The sequence below is a fragment of the Polyodon spathula genome, chromosome 5, assembly GCF_017654505.1.
Source record: "Polyodon spathula isolate WHYD16114869_AA chromosome 5, ASM1765450v1, whole genome shotgun sequence".
Classification (NCBI taxonomy): domain Eukaryota; kingdom Metazoa; phylum Chordata; class Actinopteri; order Acipenseriformes; family Polyodontidae; genus Polyodon; species Polyodon spathula.
This window is the reverse complement of record NC_054538.1, coordinates 49,890,601-49,916,992: the sequence shown is the minus strand read 5'-3', so window position 1 is coordinate 49,916,992 and position 26,392 is coordinate 49,890,601. Positions and strand designations below refer to the sequence as shown.

The 26,392-nt window shown below is 39.5% G+C and overlaps 1 protein-coding gene across 4 annotated transcripts in view; it reads left to right on the top strand.

The window, feature by feature from the left end:
* Positions 1 to 26,314, top strand: part of LOC121316021 (homeobox-containing protein 1) — a 94,247-nt gene extending 67,933 nt beyond the window's left edge. Inside the window, exons 5-9 of one of the 4 annotated variants that reach the window (XM_041250702.1) lie at positions 9,514 to 9,667; positions 14,824 to 14,906; positions 20,597 to 20,692; positions 23,766 to 23,854; positions 24,266 to 26,314. In XM_041250702.1, the coding sequence (XP_041106636.1) occupies positions 9,514 to 9,667; positions 14,824 to 14,906; positions 20,597 to 20,692; positions 23,766 to 23,854; positions 24,266 to 24,406 (563 nt within the window). In that variant the 3' untranslated portion in view covers positions 24,407 to 26,314. Of the gene's footprint in view, positions 1 to 9,513; positions 9,668 to 14,823; positions 14,907 to 20,596; positions 20,693 to 23,759; positions 23,855 to 24,180 lie in introns of all 4 variants that reach the window. The other 3 variants (XM_041250701.1, XM_041250700.1, XM_041250703.1) reach the window with 3 other exon arrangements.
* The last annotated feature ends 78 nt before the right edge of the window (positions 26,315 to 26,392 follow it).

Genomic DNA, 26,392 nt, shown 5'->3' with positions numbered 1-26,392 from the left:
GAAATAAATAGCGTGTGTGAAAATAAATTGGACCTGACGCGCCTGACAAGCACTGAATAAATGTCCTGCAAAGGGTTAAACGATTTGGTGGAAAAACAACTGGACACGCTTTCCCAACCTAGCAGCCTTGGCAAAGAGTATCCCTGCAATAAAAACTCACAAAAATTGTTAGGTTGTTAGATGCCTATGGGACTGTACCAGAAACAAAAAGAGATGTCGCAGGTCACATGGTTTCAGCAACCATATTGGATTTTGTGGAGATTGTTAAAACATCTACGTATCGAAAACAACTTATTGCAGAGTTCTGAAACTTGCTATACATGTTTAGGGATTGTCCAACATTAACTGTTGTTCATAAGAATTTGATTGGTTTTCTAGTATGTCAGCCACGTTGGATAATATCATAAAAATACAGTAAAAAACGTAAAACAACTGCACTATGCTTTTTAAATCAGAAGACAATCGAAACAATAAAATGGACAATAATTAAGCTTTAAAACAACAATCACAGATTCTGAATGTGTTGCAACTAGGCTGCACATGTAACACACTTAGGAGGCATGAAAGTGCTGGCACAACTTTGGGGTCTCTTTAATTGAACTGATTATTTTAGGTAATGAAAAGTACAGAATCGCTTTACACAGTATTTTTTTTTTTTTTTTTTTTTTTTTTTTACAAATTATTTCTGAGACTGAAAATGCTGTTTTATATATTAACAAATGTTATTAATAGATGTTAAAAACGACGACACTACTGGTTGTGTGTCAGTAAAGAGAGACAAAATTAGTCACAATTTACTCAAATTTGATTTGGGTTTTTCAATGTTACTAATGGCTACCGCTAAATATTCAATGTTTATACATACACACACGCATATATGTGGTTTAATTACCATTATATATCATAAGTAACCCATATTTTACTGTGAAGGTTATGTATTTCGTCACATGCTGTCACCGTTGTAATGTAAAGCATTATTCAAATATTAGGGGCACAGTAGAATGTACAGATCAGTGCTAAAAACAAGGCTCGAATTTGCGAGCTGTGCGTAACCAAAATTGATGTCAGTGATCAAATATTAATTTGCATTCGCCATTGACTGTGGGAGTGGGCAGGTCAGATACTAAATAAGTTAGTTATATTGTCATTAAAACCATAGAGTAGCTGCTATTGCCGCTAATTGCAAACACATAGATTTTTTGTTTGTTTCATATAGCACATTAGGATGTGTACAAAAACTGAGATTTTACTTTCACATTCAGAAAAAATACTGCATTCTAAAGTTCACCACAAGAGGGTGTCTTATGACCGTGAAAACTGGTAATTCCTGATAAAATTATATTGCTTTATAGAGATGGGACGGTATACAATGTGCAGGGTATGGTAACCGTTTAAAAAAATATATCATGGTAACCTTAATATCACGGTATACAGTACATCATGCAAGTTATAAAATAAAGACTAAAATGAATAAAGACTAATGTAAATCACTTAAATTACTGTAATTGACAAAACCAACAAATCACACTTCCTTTCATGGAATGATTCAAACATTTGGTATTTAGTATTTTACTATGCCAAATAACTTGGTACGTTTCTTTTATTATAAAGACAATCAGAATAATTAAAAAAAAAAAAAACTAAAGTTGTACACTCTCACTGTTACACTACAACAGTGTTAAGATCTATTATTTGCTCAAAATGACGTGGTGCTGTAGTTTGTTAAAACATTTTAACGTATAACATTAAATAAATAAATAAATATATAAATAAATACATACTTCTTTTAGCTGATGGTAAGTAGAATTGGGAAATGATCAGTCAAAAAAAAAAAAAGTATAACTACTAAAATGTGTTATTGGATTACAGGCTACACGTTAGTTACGACATTGCACAAGTAAGCGTCCAATGACTATTACACATGGAGTTTGTAAAAAAAAAAAAAAAAAAAAAAAAAAATTGCTTACCTAAGAAAATTGGAATACTGTTGCAACTTGTTTAAACAAAACTACGTTGATAATAAGTAGGCTATCCTGCTGCAGTCGCGGGTCTGTGCTAATTTTAATTGAGACATTGGTCGTGTTCTTATAGTGCAGATTTCTGCACTTCTGCACAGAATCGTGGAGATGCGCTGTAGACGTTACTCGACTCCAACCACAGAAATCTGTGCAGATTCTGCATAGCCCAGCGCAGCTTTGAAATGTTACTGCGGGAGGCTGGCTGTGGCTGTGAACTAAAGGGACGATGCAAAGATCACGAGTGACCTGCTAATCGTAATGAAAATAACTACTAAAACTACTGCTGCTGCCTTGTAGCGTAGGCAAATGACATTTTATCATTCTACAATGAAGCCTTGAACAGCCTTGTCAACGCTATATTAAATAAATAAATCAATTATTTAAACAAACATAATGTACAAAATCTGTGATAAGTGATGATAAAATAAATAATTCTACAATATGGTTAATTTTAATCAATTACATTAAACCGACTATTTACAATCCAGAGAAATGTAAATATAGCGTGTTGAAAATGTGTGCAACGCTGCAGGGTTTGGAGAAGGCGTTTCTCTAAAAGCTGTGTGTGAAGTCAAAAAGACAGCAGCCAAGAGCAGTCGGCGCAGCAAGCTCTGGGTAACAGAACGCAGCAATTGAAACGTGTATTCTTTGTCGTTGACCGTTTCCTTCAAAACCATTATCAAAATACAGTATCAGTTCACAAAAATATCTTCCTCATACAACTTGCTAAGGCTGCAAGTACTGCAAGTATCACTTTGCAGTTGAAAAAAGCGTTAATCGTTGTATAAAGGAATTACAATAAGAATTAAAGTAACGGTATTAATACCGTAATGTACCTAAACCGCAGTAAACCGAAAAACCAGTATACTGACCCATCCCTATTGCCTTACCCTGTAACATATACTGTTTAATAGTAATAATACATCTAATAGTAAATCATATCATGGTAATAAAAAATATATAGTGTACCAACTTTTTTTACGAGTGTAAAATTGATTTTTTTTTATATTATTGCCGTTTTCGTAACATTACTGAACAGAAATTTGACAGCTGGGATATTTAAAATATGCAGTTGAAAGTTCCACAGTGTGCACAATGCACTCTATCACAACTAATCACAAGTAGTTATCACAATTAATACTAAATCAACATTTATAAAATACTAACCATTATCCTACAAGAAACACACTATAAAATGAGGCTTTCCAATTAACAAAATGTACGTACAATATCTTGTTCTGCTGTAAACACCTGGAAACCTTAAAGTTGCCTGCAACTTCTAGTTTTTTTTTTTTTTTTTTTTTTTTTTTTTTCCTCCGAGAAAACTTAAAAGTTGCATAAAATCAACACCGTTGAACGAAAACTTGGTAGGGTGGTAGAGGCCTTTGGGTCATATGTCACAAGAGGGCTCGACAGTGATTCTGGCGTCCCAGCATCACCCCCCTCCACCCCCCACTCAACTCAGCCCAGCTTACTTACCTGTACATCAGCGTTTCTTTCTTTCTATTGTGCTTGAGATCCCCAGCCAGAATCTTTCCGTCTCAACCACAGCCAGTTGCTACTTCTCTCTGCTGCTTCAGATAAGTTCTTCACTGTGCGATGCAGCTCTTGGCCACTGAATCCGACGTCTCTGAGAAACCGGGTTGTAGAGTGTGCCACAAATCCTCGACAACCCACTTCCACTGGGTAAACCCGGACTCTCCATCCTCGCTGTTCCGCTTCAGTGGCTAGTTGATCATACCGCAGTTTCTTCCTCTCGTACGCCTCATCTACAGCATCCTCCCATGGCACTGTTAACTCTACCAGGTGAACAAGGTGTGCTGATCCAGACCACAAGACAATATCTGGTCAAAGGTTAGTGGTGGCAATCTCAGGTGGAAAAATAAGCCGTTGACCAACATCTGCCAGCATTTTCCAGTCTCTAGCAGCTTCCAGTTGTCCTGGGCGAGGATTGGTTTTAACACCTTTTCTTGGTGGTTGCTCTCCTGGGCGGAGGAATGTTGTCTTTTGTGTGTAATGCTTTGATGGAACAGGTGGCAACTTATTGGTCAGGTTACGCTTGTCTTCCATTGCTAAGGCCAAACATCGCAGCACCTGGTCATGGCGCCAAGTAAACCGACCTTGGCTAAGAGCCACCTTACATCCTGTCAAAATGTGCCTTAATGTTGCAGGTGATGAACACAACGGACATGAGGGATCCTCTCCTACCCAGAGGTTTAGGTTCTTTGGTGATGGGAGAACATCATATGTTGACCTAATGAGGAAACTGATCCTGCTCTGTTCCATTGTCCATAGGTCTTACCAGCCAATCTTGCATTGTTCCACACTCTCCCATCTCATCCATTCTCCCTGCTTGGTCTGGGAAATGGCCTTTATACACCTCATCCTCTCCTCTTGCTTTTGCACCTCGTTGACTACCAGCTTCCTCCTTTGAGCTGGGGCTGCCTTGTGCCATGTAGGAGGAGCTGAACTGAGACCAAGACCCCCTCTTCCATGCTGAACTTGCCCCATGATATCACCAATTCGAAGGGCAGCCTTTGCATCTTCCACAGCTTTGTTTGCCACCCACTTTCTTCCAGTTTTCAACACAGGTGCTGCCTCCCTTACGCATTTGTCGCGTGACTCTACTAATGTCATTTCCAGTCTGACCTTGGAGCACTTAAATTGCTCGGTTAGAGCGGAGACTGGTAGCTGCAGTATTCCTTTACCATAAAGTCCCACTCTGCTGAGGCAGCGTGGAACTCCCAACCATTTCCTGATGTATGAACTGATTAAAGCTTCCAGCTTCTCTACTGTTGTCAAAGAAACCTCGTACACAGTCAGTGGCCACAGCAACCTCGTCAGTAGACCACACTGAAAGTTTTAGTTTGCCTGGTAGAGCGCAGCTGTCTATGCTCTTCAACCCTTCCACTGCTTGTTGTCTAACTTCTCCCACACAAACTGTGTCCTTTAGGTCCCCATAATACCATCTCCCAGGACTTTTCACAGGCTTCTCAAACACTGTTGGTATTGCCTCACCGTTAATGTAGAACCTCTTATCCACTACTTTACCTTTAATTATAGAGATGCTCCTTGATTTAGTGGGCTTGAATTGCATTCGTGCCCATTCAATGTTATTGGTTAATTTGCCCAATAACCGATTAGTGCAGGCTACTGTTGTAGTCATGGTTGTCATGTCATCCATGTGTGCTCGAATTGGTGGTAGTCGCATTCCAGAAGCCAAGTGCTCTACTCCTACTACCCATTTTGATGCCCTAATGATTACTTCCATTGCCACGGTAAAAGCCAGTGGAGAAATGGTGCTTAATGAAAACAATTTAAATGAGCAGTAAGCTCAGTAATGAAGCTAAAAAGCTGAAAAGATTACATTTTTTCTGTGAACTCCAATAACCCTACGTTATCTTTCTCCAGTCAAATCATACTGTACCTAAATAAGCATAGTAATTTACTGTGATAAAAAACAGTAATAAAGAAAATGTTAAACATAAAGCACAACCAGATACAGTCAACGAAAAACAACACATTATTCAAATTCCTTGTCGTATTAAGGTAAGGCAAGTTTATTTTTCCATTAAAAGTGCTCCTGGTTATAATGTTCTGCCGCCCTGCTGTACAGAATTCCTGGGAAGAACCCTGTATATCACACATGTATATACACACATAGTGTGTGTGTGTGTGTGTGTGTGTGTGTGTGTGTGTGTGTGTGTGTATATATATATATATATAATATATATATATATATATATATATATATATATATATATATATATCGACGACCCCCAACAAACTTACCAGAACTGGAAAATTGTCCCATGAAGAATGGGCAAAAATTGCACCATCCTACTGTGCAAAGCAGGTAGAGACCTATCCAAAAAGACTTATAGCAGTAATTGCTGCAAAAGGTGCTTCTACCAAGTACTGACTTAAGGGGCTGAATACTTATGCAACAAGTAAAATATGAAAACGGGTTGTTCATTTTAAAGTAAAACATGTAAAAACACGTTCAAAACGACTGTAATTTGAGTAGTATATTGTTACATGCTACAGCTGAGTGAGATCCCGCTAGGACCTTCTGAAGACCCCCCCGCCCCCCCTCCCCCACCCCCCAGCAAACAAGGGATGGGCTTTACCCGAAACCGGTGCACGTCATGACTCCAGGAAAACGCTTCAGTGCAAACGGTTATTGGTAGGGGGTGAATAACCTGCAAACCACTGGTCCTGTGTGTGTGTGTGTGTGTTTATATATATATATATATATATATATATATATATATATATATATATATATATATATATATATATATATATATATATCGATATATATATGCGATCCAATCAAATTTTGACGATCCAATCAAATTTGAGCTACCAGGAAGCCATCTATGCCCTATTCACAAATTGCCTTGGCCGTGACCTTTGACCTCTCCATAAGGCCAAATGCAAAACTAACTAGCTCAGCCAGGGTGTCCTCGGCTCACCGCGCGCCAGCGACCCCTGTAGTCTTGCCGGGCGCCTGTGGGCTTGCCTGTTAGCTGCCCGGGAGCTGCATTGTCCTCCTGCGCTGTAGCTCCTGGGTGGCAGCATGGTGACTCCGCAGTGTGTAAAGAAGTGGTCGGCTGACGGCACACGCTACAGTGGACAGCGTGTGTTCATCTTCACCGCTCCCGAGTCAGCACAGGGGTGGTAGCAGTGAGCCGTGCATAAATAATTAGTAATTGTCCATTTCAAATTGGGAGAAAATAAAAAAAAAATAAATAAAGAAAAAAATAATTGGCAACGACTAAATTAAAAAAAAAAATAATAATAATAATAAAAATAAATAAATAAATAAATAAAATAAAATGCAACTCCTCCAGAACCGCTGGACTGACTAAACTGACATTTTGCAGGTATCTTATTAACCCTTAGCGGTCCACTTATTCAGCGCCTGTCTGCGTGTCCGGTCTAATTTATTTTCACATGCGCTGTTTATTTTACATGCGCTGTTTAAAATCACAGTAAAACAGGTTTAAACAACACTGCACATCAACAGGACAGTCAGTACTGCATCTCCAGCCAAGCCCCACCCCCTTGTTCGCTGTATTTATCACATACCTCTTCATAGTAGTGCATACTGATAAATCCTCTCTTGATCACCTGTTTTATCAACAAACTCCTCAATAATGTGATCCAAGTCATTATTTTATTATACAACATCTCAAAAAGCTCTGTAAATGTCTGTGATATTCTTTGAGTGCTGGATGCGGATGCAGCTATCTTTTTATGTCCGTGTTAGGTCTGTGGTGCAGGGCCTCTGTATATTACTCAGATCCGCTCCCCCTTTTTTTTTCGGCTTCATTCGCCTGTCGGTCTTACTCGGCCATTGAAAGGTTTTCTCGACTTTTTCCAAAGAAAAAACGACTGGAGACCTGTGCTTTACGTCTTTTTGATGATGTTGAACAGGGTCTGACATCTGACCGGAAAGGGAAAATTGTAATGTCAGACCTGGTCCGACATAGGACTGCAAAGAGTTAAACATAAGAGCATCAAAAGTTATTCATTTGGTGAGTTTTTGTTAACCCAAGATGGCCGACATGGACCACTCAATATCCAGCGGCAAAAAAGCTGATCGGAATTTCACGAATCTTCAGATATTGGTAAAGACCTATGCGAACTTGTACCATAAGTGAAATGGTGCTGTTGGGCCGCATGGTATGGCCACCATATTGGAACGCGTGTGATTTTTGGAAGATTTTGAAAACTCTTCTCATGAACGGAAAATAGTACAGCTGTGAAACTTTGTTAGTCCTCTCGTGTCCATGATTGATTCTATTTAAGGAAAAATCGATAGGTCACATGATGCGGTGGCCATGTTGGATTTTGTGTGAAATGACAACTCCTCAGGATCCCTTTGGGCGATTGACATGACTCTTGGTATACTTTAACTTTGTACTGTCCTCTATTAGTGCTATTAAGGAAAAGTAGGTACATAAAAAAAAAAAACATGGCCTCCATGAGCCAATCTTTTCTAAATGCAAACATTTGCCTTTTTCGCTCAGTTTTTCTGTGATGAAGTGTTATAGTCTTATATTTCAGGATTTGGAGGCTTTTGGAATATTGTGTCTGTGAAAATGAGGGCGAAAGGTCACATAATTTGGTGGCCATAGTGTGTTTTTGCAGCTGTTGCCCTCGCACGTTACACATACGTTGATGACGGTATGTCACTTTTTGGGGGTGACCATAGGTGATGTGTAGCCACCATTTTGGATTCTATGTTTTTGCCTTAAAATGCATCTCCTCCGGAACGGCTGGACCGATTAAACTGAAAATTTGCAGGTATCTTATTAAACATAAGAGCATCAAAGATTATTCATTTGGTGAGTTTTTGTCAATCCAAGGTGGCCGACCATGAACCAATCAAAACCAGCGTCAAAAAAGTTGCTCAAAATTTCACGAAACTTCATACATGGGTAAAAGCCTGAGGACACGAACCTGAGTGAAAGTGGTGCGCATATAGCATTTTCCATGCATTTTTGACAATATTCACAGATCTTCTTTGAAACCGCTTATTGCATAGATGGGAAACTGGTGTATAAAGTCATGTACTATTGTACATTAACCCTTTTGCAGTCCATTTATTCAGCACCTGTCAGGCAAGTCAGGTCCAGTTTATTTTACACACACTGTTTAATTATTTTTTTCCCCCCCAAGTAAAACCGGTTAAAAGGACATTGCAATGTTAAGCGACATAAGTAGTGCATCTCCAGCCAAGCCCCACATCGTGTTTGCTGTATTTTTCACATACCTCTTTATAGACGTGCATAAATCCTCTCCTGATCACTCGTTTTATCACCAAACTCCTCAATAATGCGATCGAAGTCATTATTTTATTACTATAACATCTCAAAAAGCTCTGCAAATGTCTATGATATTCTTTGAGCGCTGGATGCGGAAGCAGCTACCTCCTTTGTTTATGTCCGCTTATCTCTGTGGTGCAGCTGCTAGGGCTATTGCTGACACACACACTTTTTCCGGAGAAAAAACGACTAGCGACCTCTGCTTTACGTCTTTTCGATGATATCGGATCTGGTCCGACATTGGACCGCAAAGGGTTAATTGTTATAAATAAGACATTTTCTTAACGCATTTACTCTGTTTCTCTAGTTGTAAGCTACTGACAGTAAGCATACTCTAAAATGATGCTTTCCAATTAACAAAATGTTCATATGATTTCCAAGTCTGAAACTAAACTTTGTTGTGGAAGCCGTAAACTTGCCTGCAACTTCTAGTTGATATTGTTATTATTATAATTTATGTATTGTTATTTTTCCTATGTTTTGATACTGCAGACTTCTATTTTTAAAGCGCTTTGAGATGCTGTGGGATGAAAGGTGCTATATAAGTAAATAAAAATAAGTAATTATTACATGTCACTACAATTAAACGGTCAATGGGATGGTGTTGCCTAGAGGAATGCTTCTTGTTTTTAACCACAAGTGTGTGTTCTTTTCACTAGGCGCCACCCTTAGCATGCGCTCTGCCCCCATCGCCATGGAGGACCCCGAGTGGAGACAGACCCCACCCCCGGTTAGCTCCACTCCGGGCAGCTTCCGACTGCGTAGGGGCAGCCGCTTCACCTGGAGGAAGGAGTGTCTGGCTGTGATGGAGAGGTGAGCCCAATTAGCAGAGCTGCTGTTGCAGGCTTTTCATAAACCTAGAAATAAGTAGCTGCATTCACATTAAACGATTCATTCCATCAGGCTTAGAAAATATTACTTGATAGTTTTGGGACAGAGAGACAGATTTAGTAAGCCCTCAATCAAGTGAAACGTATGGTCCCCTTTTTCTCATGTCGTGCATAAATACGTTCTATATGTCTAGAGGGTTATATATGGCCCAGTATCCTCACAAGTTATTATTTAAGCATGCATTACCATAGAGCAATATTAATTAACCACTGTAAATTTCCTATACCAATAATAACTTGCAGTTCTGGTTACATTTTTAATGATTAAAGCTTTGAATGTTATACTTACAAAAGTGTCCGCTTTCAAACAAAACAAACCACAGACAATGTGAATGTTATTATTTTATTACACAAAGCAGATCTCTAGATAATATTTCAAACATAAACATAAATTTAACTAAACATAGGTAACTTTTTCCAGAAAAAATATATATTTACCATTGATGAAATACAGGAGGTTGAAAAGGTCTGGTTGCAACAACTCAGGTCTGAACTCAGTCAATGAAGAATTCCACTTGCGTAGCAAAAAACCCAATGGTTAGCCAAAAGTTTCGAATCTGTTCCAGGTTTTGGGCCAGCTTTGAAGAAGGAAGTGGTGTTCTCTTTGAATTAAAGTTATTGAATATTCTACGTTGATCTTCACTTGAAGTTTTTAATAACAACGCTCCTTATTGTAAGGTATAGTGAATAAATATAATAATTGTTCAGCTTACTTTACCCCTCAAAGTTACCTCAGCTGACAATATTAAATTAAACACAATTTGTTTTACCTTTTCAGTTTTCAGAGCTTTCAAAATTTCCTTTAATAGTTTTCTTCCAGCGATTTTCAAAAATTTGAGCAGAGTATCCACAGGAAAGGGTAGTTTGGTCATCAAAACAAATAGTCACAGGTAGATGGAATTCAGACATCCTTCTAGACATCCTTTTCTTAAACTTTCGCCAAAGGGGTGTGTTTGCACTCTCAGCCAATCACTGTCTTTCTCAAAAGAAGTTCTTTGATTGGTGGCTGATATCAGAAAGAGGTGTATTTTAACTTCAAAGGTTTTTGAAGTTAATTACCTAATTTTTAAATGAATGATGTAAAACTTGTTTTTCTCATAACTTCCTTAATCTCTTGGATTGTCATTAGACCTGTAAATTTGTGTTGCCCAGTCAGATACGAATATTTTGATACCAGAGTGGATATACCCAACCAAATCTGTAATCTCAATACGCTGTTTTACCCTTTTAACTTAACGATAACATTTTAGGACAACATTTTACTAACAGTCTATATTACAATACATATATCTATTTAGTTTCATGTAAAAAGTTGTTTTACTGTATTTTAAATCACTGTTTTCAGTATTTTCTTCATATAAACAGTTAAATCATTATAATTTTCCCTCAGAACAAATTACAGGTCTGTTTGTAATAGATTCATCAAACATTATTGATTAATAAGATCTTGCATCAATATCATGTACTCTCATATAATTCTTAATTTCTCTTAAGAGGAATATTTTAATCATCAGAGCATGCCTGTCCTGCAATTCCATTGTTCCCCCTGCTTAGAACAGAACCATAAATTACTCAGATCTCTCCAGACCATTGTCACCTTTTTGGAGACGCTTAACTTCAAATAGCTTGTATCTTCCAGGACCAGATGAGTATCTGTTCCAGTGTCTGTTTCTTAATCTAATCAAGAATCCCTTTTAAATTTCCAAAGACCATTTGCCATTCATTGTTTATATAAAGTTCTTAAACCTTAAACCTAGTCTGCAGACTAGTCTATAGAGGAGAGGAATTGAAAAAAGGGGGAATCAAAACACAGATACATTCCAACCATCTATATTAGTAAAATGATAAATTGTATTCAATCATTAATTTTCCCCACACTCAGAACACCCTGACTTGTTTATTTCTAGTGATTATTTTATTCCACTTTGTTGTAATAAGGAATAAACAAAGAAAGGAAATAAAAATCGCTGTCTTCTTCTTTTCAAGTCCAGGTAAGTTTATTGAAAATAAAAGTTCTGAGTTGCAAAGTTACAACCAGACATCTTAAAGGTTACACGGTGACAACAGTTTGCAGGTATCCTCTTTCCAAACACTGATTAGAGCAATACAAAGAACATTTCAGTATTCTCAGTTTAAATGCAGTCTCTTAATTAAACCTTAAACCAATCAGACAAAGACACAGATCTCTTATCACTTGGTTAATTGTCCAGTTGTCTTAACCCTGGCTTCAAAGCATCTGGTTCAATCCAGTTTATCTTTGAAGTAGCCAGTTTTTATAACCCTCATAAAATCGACTGTAATTTCCTAAGAAAACCTGTTTTATTTCTAGTTTGTAAAGATGTTTAACAATATGTTGGTATGTCTAACACAAAAACAATGATCCACCCTAAATGGCAAATGCCTTTCATGTTAGAACTGGACAGCAAAGGAGAAGCCAACACCTATTTCAAAATGCCTTGGAGACCAGCCTTGTCCTAGCAAGGACAAAGTGACTAGAAAGATTTTTATCAACTTACTGTCTAAGTAGGAATTTAACCAGAATCTGACTTAATCTTTAACCCATTCTGTGAGTTGTATTCTAAGACCAAAAATTCATTTATATCCAAATAAAATGTTCCAACACACTTAGAAAAAGTGGAGCAAACTTTGAACAAGACCAAAAGCACATAGTGTATTTGAATGGCAATGGAGTACAGGCCATATAACTTTAACTATATCAGTACAATCTATAAAAATAAGAAGAAACAATTGAAAAAGATATATTAGTGTTATACATTGTACTGCATCATTTCTCTTGCTGAACCGATCTCAGCATCAGCTAATACTGAATATGATAAACCTCACAGGTCACCACCAATTCTAGGAAGAGCAGCTAGCCAAATGTGGGTGCCCTAGAATTTTGTAACTCTCATTTTAACAGCTGCTTGGATTAAAGTAGGCAAATGCAATTCCATTTAAAAGAAGGTTTTAAATTAATGTCATTGTTCTCAGTAAATCTGTGTCTGATTTGATTCCACTTGTACTATTGCCGACCAATATTTCTAGGATTATTAAACTGAAGACCACAACTGTAGTCTTGGCCTCCACTCCATTCAACACTGGAGACTGGTAAAGCATTCATACCCTATATATATATAGAGCCCATTAAATTATTTTAATTTTTTATAATTTTTTGTTTTGTTTTTCACAGTTTTATTTCATTTTGTTACAGATACACATTCATAAATACAACTAAAAAATAAAAAATATATCTCATGTTTTAATTGCATACATAATTTTTATTAAACATTTTTTGCTTTTTTAAAATATTATGACATAAACAGACCTTGCACAGAAAAATTATTTAGTTACCATAATTTCTCGTTAGCGGCAGTAATGGTAACATACAGTCCCCCACTCGTTAATTAGCTGCCTATTTACAGTAAATACTGCCCATGCCCTCTGTAAAAATACCATGTATACTCTGCCCTACTATTGTGAGGTTGTCATAATAATTGCACATACTGCAATCTGCCCATTAAAAAAAAAAACAATAGGAATTGTATTTCAAGCTTGGGGTGGTATACAAGTATATAACAGTATACAGCAAGGTTGGGGTTTCACAGTATTTAAACACTAAGCATAGCAGAGTCATTCACTCAAAACCAAAACAGCATTTGCTCCAGTGCAATGTGTGCACCACTTGAAATTGTTGTTAGTCTTGCAACCTGAGTAGCTGACAGAGCTGTGGTCTCTGTGGGTGAGAAAGGCACGCTGAATAAAAGCCTTTGGAAAGAAACAACAGCCTCTTGTTTTCTGCCTCCTGCTGAAACACTACACTGTATGTTTTAATACTGTTTTTTGTTTTATTTTTACATTTAGTTTTATTTTGTTTTATAGAGTAATTTTGTTTTATTTCGTGCTATTTTGTATTTGCAAAAACATGGGAATTTACCTATACATTGTCTATAGAAAGTCTACACCCCCTTGAACTTTTTCACATTTTGTTGTGTTACTGCCTCAGAGTTTCATGCATTTAAATGGACTTTTTTTCCAGCTATATACACACCATACTCCATAATATTAAGGGGGTAAAAGTTTTTATTGAGAAAAAATGATATATTAAAAATACAAAATTGAAAGATCATAATTGGATAAGTCTCCACCCCCCTGAGTTAATACTTCGTGGAAGCACCTTTGGCAGCAATTACAGCCGTGAGTCTGTTGGGATAGGTCTCTACCAACTTTGCACAGATAGATTTAGCAATATTTGACCATTCTTCTTTACAAAACTGTTCAAGCTCTGTCAAGTTCCTTGGTGAGCGTTGATGGACAGCAATCTGCAAGTCATGCCACAAATTTTCAATTGGATTTAGGTCGGAGCTCTGACTGGGCCACTCAAGGACATTTACCTTTTTGTTGCTTAGCCACTCCAGTGTAGCTTTGGCTGTTTGCTTTGAGTCATTGTCATGCTGAAAGGTGAACTTCCGTTCCAGTTTCAGCTTTCCTGCAGAGGGCAGCAGGTTTTCCTCAAGGACTTCTCTATACTTTGCTCCATTCATTTTCACTTCAATCCTGACAAGTGCCCCAGTCCCTGCTGATGAGAAACACCCCCGTAACATGATGCTGCCGCCACCATGCTTCACAGTAGGGATGATGTTCTTTGGGTGATGCGCTGTGTTGGGTTTGCTCCAAACATAACGCTTTGCATTTAGGCCAGAAAGTTCCATTTTAGTTTCGGCAGACAACAAAACTTTTTGCCACATGGCTACAGAATCTCCTGAGTGTTTTTTTGCTTACTTCAAACGGATTTCAAGGTGGGTTTTCTTGAGTAATGGCTTCCTTCTTGCCACCCTACTACAGGCCAGATTTGTGGAGTGCTTGGGATATTGTTTTCACATGCACACTTTGACCAGTCTTGGCCATAAAAGCCTGTAGTTCTTACAAAGTTGCCAGGTAAATGAAAAAATAAAACTTTTAATTCCAGGCTATAAGGCAACAAAAGGTGAAAATTTTTAAAGGGGTTGTAGACTTTCTATAGACACTTTATATGATGTGGTGGCTGCAAGGTAGGCTGACTCCTGTTTCTGTCTCCCCCAGCTATTTCAACGAGAACCAGTACCCTGATGAAGCTAAAAGAGAAGAGATAGCCAATGCCTGCAATGCTGTGATTCAGAAGCCAGGTATGAATTAATTTAATTCATGCATACACTGTCTTGCTTGTGAAGTAACTTAAAAAAAAATGATGGTGAGTAAATAGATTCAAGAAAATGTACAGAGTCCTTTTCTTCAATCTGTTGTTAGGTTTATTGAAATATGCAGGGAGTCTGGTCCCAGGTACAGGACAAACAGAATACTCATCATTACAATGTTTGCATGACATTAAATACCCTTCTGTATAGATGGTCCACCTCCCCTTTCTCTGACACTTAACCAATGGTCAAGGTACAACACATTATTCTGTTAATTTATTGCTTGTGTGTGTGTGTGTGTGTCTGTATGTGTAGGCTAGTGTGACAACCTCTGAACTCAGTGCATTCTTCACACTCCTGGAGACGAAAGGTCCATACACCTGCCTTTTATCTTCTTGGGACCCCCTTTGATCCCAGTGGCATTATCTCTTTCGATCTCTCTGAAGTCTTTAGAGCCTGTGCTAATTGTAGTCCACAACATTGTTATCTTGTTAGCTTGCAGACGATGTTGGGCAAGAAACTTGTAGACACAAGGTCTCTGTCAATTGTTGGCAGTACATGCAATTTGAACCAAACAGTATGCTATCTGCAATATTAGTCTCTTTTCAGAAAAGAACACCCGTATAGCTCTGCCAGTCCACATGCGTAGCAAACTCCTAATCAATTCTCGATCTATGTTTTCCAACAGCTTGTATTATCCGCCCGTGTTGCTACAACTGTTTCAATAATGTAATTGTAATTTTTATTTTCATTGGTAATATCCTGACAACTTTTTACACTTACAATTGTAAACTCTCAGTGGTATTTTCATGATGTCTGCTTAGTGCACTCAGGTTTGAGATCAGAGGTGTGCCGCACTCTGATAACTTTTTTTTTCCTACCTGTATTCTTGAAGAGACATGCTCCAGTGAAGCTTGGGCAGTGACCCTTGTCTGTCTGTCTGTCTGTCTCTCACTCTCTCTCTCTCTCTCTATCTCTCTCTCATAAAAATAAATACATGTGTTTGTTGATCAACTAGCAATATATAAGAGCAGAAAAAAACATGGTTGAAGGTCTTTTGAACCATGATGTTCTTAATATATTTAAGATACTAGTCAAACACTGTGTGATGATTGATCATATTTACAAACTAATGCATAATCTTGATATGTTTGAAATTATCTGGTGAATTCAAGGTGCAATATGCAAATTAGATAATAAAGTCCTTTGTTTTAATCTGTAGGTTTGCTGCTGGAACAAATTACAGAGTTGGATCCTATAGTTAATGCATCTCTATCTTTGCACTTAAATGTATTTGGTTATATTGCTTTCTATTTGTCTTTATTTTAAATTTCTGTCTTTTACACCTCTGAACAGTGTTAACTGCATAAATATTATACAATAAGCAGGCGTTGTACTCCTGTTTTACTGGTGCTTGGTCCTAGAGGGAGGGCTGGTGATTGTATCATCAGTTACTGCTGTGCTGCTGCTGCTGTGGAAGTTGCTTGTTTTGCTTGGTGCACAAGATCATTTTGTTACTTAATGGACTAACAGGTCTTAAACATGTTCACCTTGCATTTAATCAGCTACCCTAAGGCTGATTCACAAGACAGTGCAGCTCTGTATTCAGTTTTATTTATGTACCAAAGAAAATTATTTCAATGTCAGCATTGCTATGTGGCAGCACTAAAAGATGCTTCATAATCTTCCATAAGAGGGAAATGGTCAGACCCAGTGAAAACAGATTTCATTCGAGAAATTTCAATGGTGACACCATCAGTTTGCATTCCCAGTATTTCAATGTCCTGCAGTGTTTTATAATCAGCAAATTCTTCAAATAACAAGTCCTTTTTTCAGCTGCTACCACTGATGGAAATGTTGCTATAAAGGTTTCAAGGTATTTGATGGTGATTTCCATTATTTTGGAGACATCAATAATCTGAGCTGCTTCTTTCAGAATGGGATCATGAATTGGCATCTTCTGAAAATAACTGGCAGCTGTAACATAGAAATCCATTACATCTTTGTCAAATGTGTTTCTTTCTCTTGGTGGCATTGCAGAAGAACTGATGTACTGCTTGGTTATGAAACCAATTAACATATTTTAATTTCCTAAGTGGTGTGAAGGGTCCTCTACATCTACATCCATCATTGCAGAAGTGCCAGGAGTTTGGGTTTTATGAATCTCCTGACCAATTTCTTGAATACTGTGAGAGCTGGAATTACTTTTTGGAGAGTGCTCTGTTCTTGCTGAAAGAATGTGTTCAGTTGCACAGAGGGGCAAGGTAGAGTTTACAAACAAAAAATACAACTGTGTGTTTATTCTCTGCATCTATGGATCTTGGATCTTTTGTTTTCTCTTGCAACACTGCATATGCAGAGATGCCAACTGCTATGATTTGGCCTAGCAGCTACTGTTTTGGAGGTTATGCTACAGCAAAGGGGTATATTGCTACGATTTTCATTAAATAAATATATAAATAAATGATGGATACTCCCTGAACGTTTATGAAATACTGTTTCAATACCATGTGTGTGTTTTCGTGTTTATTTTTTTAAATGAATTAATGGTTCTTAAATAATACAGTATTTCACTGACAGTTTATTGTGGCATTTTAACTGACATACTGAAAGCTCTGAGCCGGGTTGCTTAGTAACCAGTTTAGGGGTCCTTCAGAAACTGCTGCGCAGATGTCGCCTTGCTATCATTATCAATCGCATTATCGATTTGATAATAATAAGGCTGGGATTAAGTCACAGAGGTCACGGGTTATGTGATTTTAGTAGAGAACAATGAACTTTACCAACACAACTTGAAATTCCACCTTAACCAGAAATAAATAAATAAATACACTTTTTTTCATGGTTTAGCTAATGATTTTGAACTAGCTTGGTTGCCTTGCTTTGCAATGTGGACATTCACACTTTAAATCAATTGGCAGCGCTGAAACAAAAACTCTACTGCCTGATTTTGTCAACCTGCAACTGCATTTTTTAATGCCTGTCGGGTCACCTTTGACCCAAATCAAGCGAAGTGTCTTGATGTTTATGTACTTTCCACTTGGGTTTTTACAGTAACCAGCACCTTGTGCCTAATGGAAATATCTGTGCAGCAAACTGGAACAAAATACATTGTATGTAACACACTTTTTTGTCCCATAAGAGACCCATTCGGAGGAGCAGCTGTCTCGTCGACATAAAAGAAAAAACTACAACCTTAATTTGCGATCTTGGAAATTTTAAAAAAAATAAAAAAAACAGCTACGTTGTATATATATATATATATATATATATATATATATATATATATATATATAGTGCCTTGAAAAAGTATTCAGCCCCCATCCCTTTTTTCACATTTAAGAGTCTCAGATTCAGAATTTGAAATAGATTAAATTAGGATTTTTTCCCACTGATCTACAAAGCCTTGAGCACCATGTCAAATCAAAAGATTCCAAAAGCTTTCAACAATTTACTAAAAATGAAAAACAGAAATTATCAGATTAAAAAAAGTATTCATACCCTTTGTAATTGCAAGCCTGAATTTGCTCAGGTGCAATATATTACCACAACAAGTCCCACAATGTGTTGATGGACTCCACCTGTGTAAGAAATTAGTGTATCACCTGCTTTAAATTAATCTGTGAGGATAAATACCGCTCTCTCTGTATGGTCCCACAGTATGGTAAAGACTTTCAAAAGAATCAAAATGAAGACGTAATCTGGGGAAGGGTACAAAACCATTTCACAGGTATTGAACATCCCTCAGAGCTCAGTGCAGTCTATCGTACAGAAGTGGGGAAAATACAAAACTACCACCACACTGCCTAGATCAGGCCGCCCTCTAAACGTATTTGCCGGAGAAGAAGGGCACTTCTTAGGGAAGCTACTGTGAGGCCAACTATGACTGAATGAGTTACAGAAGTCAGTGGCTGCGATGGACGATGATGTTCATGTATCAACAATCTCCAAGGCATTCCACAAAAAGGGCCTTTATGAGAGAGTGGCAAAGCAGCAGCCCTAGCTGAAAAAAAAAACCAATCCTTGTCCACAAAGAGTTTGCAAAACATCACCTAGAAGATACTGCAGTTATGTTGCAGAATGTCTTGTGGTCTGATGAGACTAAAGTGGAACTTTTTGGTCTGAACGCTAAGCGGTATATGTGGCACAAATCAAACACTGCACACCAGCCAGGTAACACCATCCCTACCGTAAAGTATGGCGGTGGTAGCAATATTTTCAGGGTTGATGGAGGATGAATGGAGCACAATACAGTGAAATCCTGGATAAAAACCTGTGCCCCGCTGCCAAAAAACTCAAACTGCAGAAGAAGTTTGTCTTTCAACAGGACAATCATCCAAAGCACACTGCCAGAGCAACACTGGAGTGGTTTAAAATGAAGAAAATAGATGTCCTTGAGTGGCCCAGTCAGAGTCCTTACCTTAATCCCAATGAAAATCTGGCAAGACCTCAAAATTGCTGCCCATCACCATTCCCAACTATCTTGACACAGCTTGAGCAATGGGCAAATATTGGAATTGGCAAATATTGCTCCATCACGGTGTACAAAGTTAATAGAGACTTATTGGAAAATACTACTGGCTGTAATAGCTTCCAGAGGTGGTTCATCCAGGTATTGACCCAGGGGGATGAATACTTAAAAAATGATGACATTTCAGTTTTTTAATTTTTATTATTTTATTGTTTACCATTTTCTTTCTTTTTGGGGGGGGGATTCTGTGAAGAAGAATGTGTGACTCACAAATAAAAATTCCCAATCTAATGCATCAAAATCCCAGGCTGTGAGACTCTTAAATGTGAAAAAAGGGATGGGGGTTGAATACTTTTTCAAGGCACTGTGTGTGTATGTATGTATTTTATAATTGTATATATAGAATACACACACACACACACACACACATATATATATATAATAACCACCAAAAAACACAGGTAGAAGGGGGGATAAAATAAAGTTAATGGTGTAATAAATAGGTATGTTGCATGCCTATGCTTTTAAATACTTCAAACCATATAATTCATTTATTTATTTATTTATTAATATTGTATGAAACTGAAGACGATCCTGCATGAAGATAAATTAAAGCTATCTTACAGGGACATACTGTATTGCATTTCGTATGTTCCTCCCCAACTTTAAACACTGAATTATACTCCAGGGTAGCCCCAATTGTGTCAGATTATTTGAAAAAGAGAGAGAGAGAGAGAGAGAGAGAGAGAGAGAGAGAGAGAGAGAGAGAGAAAAACCACACCATCATCACTCCCCAACTTCACTGGGGCGTGTCTCTTCAGGAAGACGAGTAGGAAAAAAACATTTATATCCCATCAGAGATCACAGGGAGAACATGCATCTGATCTCAAACCACTAAGCACTAATTTTTAAGTGTAAAAAAATGTCAGGATGAAAATCGTGAATGAAAAATTGCAGGTACATTATAAATAGTTGTAGTAACACATGGTGATGCATAACCCCCTAACTTTCAGAAACCTGCTACTTACTCTTTAAAGCAACAGTAAAATTCCAACAAACAGCTCAATGGTGCTGGTAATATAGCATTTACTCAAAACTGTTGGAAATACATGTCATAGTTGCATGAGGGTTATTATCAATCTTTATTTCATGGCCCTAGATCTCCTTGAGTGTGCATTTTCAATCACTCACATGGTGTCTCTTTTTTCAGGGAAAAAGCTATCAGACTTGGAGAGAGTCACCTCCCTGAAGGTCTACAACTGGTTTGCAAACCGACGGAAGGAAATCAAGAGACGAGCTAACATTGGTAATGTGACAGAAAGGGGACTTCTCTAGTGGCTTTAAAGATGTATTTTTGTACAATAATAGGGTGGGCAGTGAAACTGTTATTGACACAAATTGCAAGGAGTACATAGTTCATTTACGCCCCCATTTTCACTGCCTGGCACTCCTGGCTACGGCTACTCGCAGCAAACAAAACAGAGTGTTTCCATTGATTACCGAAGCACCTGAGCGCGGCTCTCTGGCCAGGTTTTGCATCTCATATTCAATGTAGCCAAAGTGGCTACAAAGGAAGCGTGTGTAGAAAAAAAACAACAGAGAAATTGCTACCATTAAGGAATTTCTTTACGATGTATTATTGTTTTTGTGTATAACCTTGTGAAGCCTTCATTTTTAAAAGTGAACATTCAATTTGAAAGCTAAAAGAAAAGATCACTAAACTTCCCAAATAAGCATTGCAGCGTGGAATGAAATCGTCATTGTTATCTGTTGATGAAGAACAATCAGATTCACTTTCCATCCATCTTCTTTTGGAGGGTTCATTCAATTGGTACTTGAAGGCTGTCTAAAATCCTATGTAGTGCCATAGTAAAAATAGCAGGGGATGTTCTTTCTATTTCAGCTTCCATCGCTCATATTGCTTTATTCTAAACAGTGTTACCACCAGTTTCTAAAACAAAACACAATACAATCCCACAATCCCTGAAATACCGTTGACACACAAGAAGGATTTCCAAGGTTGGCCAAGTTTGGAAAAAAGCCTGAAACGCTCTTGATTTCTTCGGTTACCTAAGGGCAGCCGAAGCCTGTAGTGCTAAGCAGTGGAAACAAGATAATAGTGTACCTTCCTGGGTTGCTGTGTTAAAAGCAGCATTTCTCCACCGGAAGTCTTTAAAATAAAAAGCAGATGGCATTTGGCTCTATTTAAATATTTTTCCTTCTGCCTGTGCTATGGGCATGAGGAGGAAAGCTGCACGGAGGCTGACTGGGACACAGACACGGACCTGGAATGGTAGAAGCCCGAGCATCCACCGCCCAAGAGGGGGGAGCCCTAGCATCCACCGCCCAAGAGGGGGGAGCCCGAGCATCCACCGCCCAAGAGGGGGGAGCCCTAGCATCCACCGCCCAAGAGGGGGGAGCCCGAGCATCCACCGCCCAAGAGGGGGGAGCCCTAGCATCCACCGCCCAAGAGGGGGGAGCCCGAGCATCCTAGCATCCACCGCCCAAGAGGGGGGAGCCCGAGCATCCACCGCCCAAGAGGGGGGAGCCCGAGCATCCACCGCCCAAGAGGGGGGAGCCCGAGCATCCACCGCCCAAGAGGGGGGAGCCCTAGCGAGCATCCACCGCCCAAGAGGGGGGAGCCCTAGCATCCACCGCCCAAGAGGGGGGGGCCCTAGCATCCACCGCCCAAGAGGGGGGAGCCCTAGCATCCACCGCCCAAGAGGGGGGAGCCCTAGCATCCACCGCCCAAGAGGGGGGAGCCCTAGCATCCACCACCCAAGAGGGGGGAGCCCGAGCATCCACCGCCCAAGAGGGGGGAGCCCGAGCATCCACCGCCCAAGAGGGGGGAGCCCGAGCATCCACCGCCCAAGAGGGGGGAGCCCGAGCATCCACCGCCCAAGAGGGGGGAGCCCGAGCATCCACCGCCCAAGAGTGAGAAGCACATGTCTTCAGCGCACCGCCAGAGGGAGACTACCCACTGCTCCTGCCTCCACAGCAAGAGGGCAACCTGCCTTGCATATCTCAGCTGTCCTTACACTTGCTGCTCAGAGGAACATGGCAAAAACCAGGCATCAGGCGACCGGTACGGGTAGAGCTGGAGCAGCCGTTGACTCCCGAGGGTTGGTGTCGAAGGTCCACACCTGCCGTCGCCACACGAGGGACCCCTCCTGCCCTGTTCGTCACCGCCCAGGGATGCCGATTCAGCATCGTCTGGGGATTGTTTATTGCATTACAGCAGTTTCGCTGCCGAAATATCTGTTGCTGAAGCCCGAGTGGAGAAAGCTGCCGGCTACGGAGAAGGGGTGGAGGTGAGGAGACCACCACCCCTGTGACACAGCCCGGCACCTGTGAGTTGGATCCTTCGACCTGGGCCCCCAGACACCCCGATGTGCATGTCTGGACTTTTGGTCACTGGGCCTGACTAGCAGGTCGCTACACCACCAGGCACAAGTGGTCACCTAGTCTCCTGCTCCACTCCCCCCTGGTAGCCCAGATGTCGCTACACGGTCACCTGGGTTCGCACCTCTGCCTGGGGCTGCAGCCAACTGGTCTCCTGCCTGCGCTCCCAACTCCTCATCCACTGCACCCAGGTCACCTGTCACTGGGTCTCGGTCCTGCCATAAAGGCACAAGACTATGGAACAACCCCCCCTCAAGGATGGGAGGACAATAGGGGACTCGATGGAGGGTGGTTGTGTTTTAGAGGTGGGGGGAGGTGGCCGTTGTGGCCGTGTGTTGTATACAATGGGGGGATATGTGGCAGGGAGGAAGAGCCCTGTGTGTAATTAGTGGGACAGGGCATCTTGTCTCTGCCAGACATCTCGTGAGAATGCATGGTTGCAACAAATCATTATTGACAAATTGGCTGTTGACCACACAGGTTAAAAATAATTGTACAGAATGTGGTCATCTCCAGATTGATTTAAGTGTTTGCTAATCTGGAGATGACCACACGTATAATAAAAACTCTCAGCTTTGGCTGAACGGTGTGGGTGTTCAGAGTGAAGAAGAGAGTAAGCTGGTAGAAAGAAATTAAAATAAAAATAACAATTGCTACTCGTGCTAGAAGGACCAGCAAGATACTGGTTTGTGGAGGACTTTGTGTTTAAGTTTTTGGTTTAAACGTTTATTTTTGGCTCTTTGAGATGTGTTTTTTGTTTGTCCTTTTTGTTTATTTTTTAATAAATATGGACACCAGTGCTTCAAACCGGAGTACCAGCATTTGTGTGTCAACACCTGGTCTGGGGACATCACCACAAAGCCGTTCTGCCATAGAAGGTTTATGACTAGAATAAGCACTGTCTGAATATAGCTTGTTAAGTGCACATGAATTATCTCAGATATTTTATGGTAAAGTCTGTTTTTTCGAAGAAGCAGCAATCCTGGAGAGCCATGGGATTGATGTGCAGAGTCCAGGAGGTCACTCCAATAGTGACGACATTGATGGCAATGACTACTCGGAGCAGGTAGGGGGCATTGTATGGGTAACGATTGCACTGTTCTGTTCATAAATGAAAGCATTTATAGTGATACATATTTGTGTTATGGTGTTTAACTAAAGTAGATTAAATTCTAAATTTAAAAAGGTGGAAAATTGTAGTGTTTTAAACATGTTTTAAATATCATTTTATTACTCAGTCCTCTGCAAGGGCTTGTTGCTGTTGTGTAAATATACTTATTTAATTTAATTCCTTGAAATAATTTTCTGTTAATTTCAAAAACCTGTAGGCTGAATTCAAGTAAATTGTTTGACTTGGCATGTGATTGTAATGCTGCTACTGATGTCTTTCAGGATGTCCTTTGAAAATGGGCTGCAAACATCAGTGATCTTCTCTAGTTAAATATTTCTAACTAGCATCTCCTCTTCTTCATGGCAGGATGACAGCACCAGCCACAGTGACCACCAGGATCCCATCTCTCTAGCTGTGGAAATGGCTGCTGTCAATCACACCATATTAGCGCTGGCGAGACAAGGCGGGGCCGGGGAGATCAAGACAGAGGTGCTGGATGACGACTGAGGTTCTCGCATGAGGAACTTGGGGGGAGGGAGAGGAAGTTAAAGAATACATGGTGACCAAAACAATTCTCGTTTAGCACCTTTGTAGATCTGCTCTGTCCTAAATTTCTCTAATCCCCTTTCAGCAATGTAATGTTTGTAACATGAATGTATATGCTCTTGTCAGTTTAAAAGAGAAAAACTAAAAAAGCGCACCCTGCTTACCTCGCATTACAGATAAAGGACCCCCCTCCCCTCAGTGATTCCAGTGTCCCTACGTTTGATGTAAATGTGCTTCCTTTGCCTGTCTTTGTTTCTCATTTATCTGCCCAAAGTGATATGAAAACACACACAGTACAGCCCAAGGTCCTGAGCCCCTTTGCCAGTCCCTGCTTCTCTCAATGCTAAATACCATACAGTGTTAAAAAGGGAAGGTAAAACCATAGAAATAAACAGTCAAATGTATCATCTAAAGCCTTCTGCCTTGTTAGAACTGAAATAATTTGCCGAAGCATTTATATACTGCATTGTTATTTTTCCCCCAAGTCTTTAATAGGGATTTTTAAAAAATTTTTACATTTTTTTTTTAAGTGCTGGAGGCCTGGAAGAGAAACAATGTAGGCTAATGGCTTTACTCCTGCTTCCTATCAAACTGAGAAATGTCTTGGGATCTGTTGATTTACAGTGCTTCCACTTCTACAGGATATCACTTATATTTACAGTGTGTAGAAAAGCGTTTAAGAGTGTTTTTTCTTAAACTAAAATGGTAAAGATCCCAGCGCACAGCAGGAACCTCTTTGTGTAGTATAGTTGTAGTGCAGCAGGTTAATAACCAACGTGGCGCTAGCTTTTCCTCTTGGAAACTACTGTACACTCTGCTTACGATAAAGATATATAAAAATAGAAAAACTGGAAATCAAAATCCAGATTTCCAGCACACATCTGGCTAACAACCTGACAGTCAACTATTTACCTTAATGTAATGATTCTCAAACCTTTTCTAGTTGAGATTTAAGGTCACATTTACTAATAAATTGTAGAAATAACAAACTGTAGATTTGTGTTGTTAAACATGAAATACATAAATAACAAAAATACACATTGTATTTGATAAATATTAAAAATTACATGCTTCATTACACTGTAGTCACTGTATAGTAGGGTCTGCTTGTGATTTTGCAGTCCTCCCTGTGGGCCCCAGTTCCTCGCTTTGAGAACCGCTGCCTTGATTAGTACTGTTTATCTGAGTTGACCATCGTTTTAATGAGATTGCAACTCAAAAAAGAATATCCCTGTGCTGCTGGGAGTCTGGTTTAAGGTTGTGAATTGTCACTGTGATTCTACTGTCTGGAGGCCACAGCTTGTTAAGAGGTTTGTGATATGAGTGCAGTAGCCATCATCTGCTATCTTGATTAAGATTTGTTTGAGGAAAGGGGATGATAGTCAATTTGTGTCAGCCTCTTTGTTCTAGCTGATTAGGGTGATGTTTCTGTTGTTGCCTTGAGCACTGAGGATCACTTTCACTATGCCATCACCACAAGGGTTTTTAGGACTTATCCTTTCACTAACCCCACAGACACTTCTTACCATTTTATTAACCCCTTTTAAAGCATCTGTGGCAATCACACAGACTAAACAGCATTAACAATATAATGTACATTGGATCTGGAATGTCTCTGCTGTTACAGTATGTGCTGCTGAACCCTCAGGGCCACACTGCAGCATCTGTGAGGGAGACCACAGTTGCTGCAGTTTCACCTCTCCCAGCAGACAAGATAGATACAAAGTTTGGGAGGGGGGTATTTTGAGGAGTGCTATGGAATGCAAGGGAAGAAAGAAGATAGTGTCTATACCAATATACAATGCCTATAGAAAGTCTACACCCCCTTTCAAAATGTTCACCTTTTGTTGCCTTATGGCCTGGAATTAAAATGCATTGAGAGGGTTTTTTTTTCTTTTTCATTTATCTACACATCCTACAACACAACTTCAAGTGAAAAAAATGTTA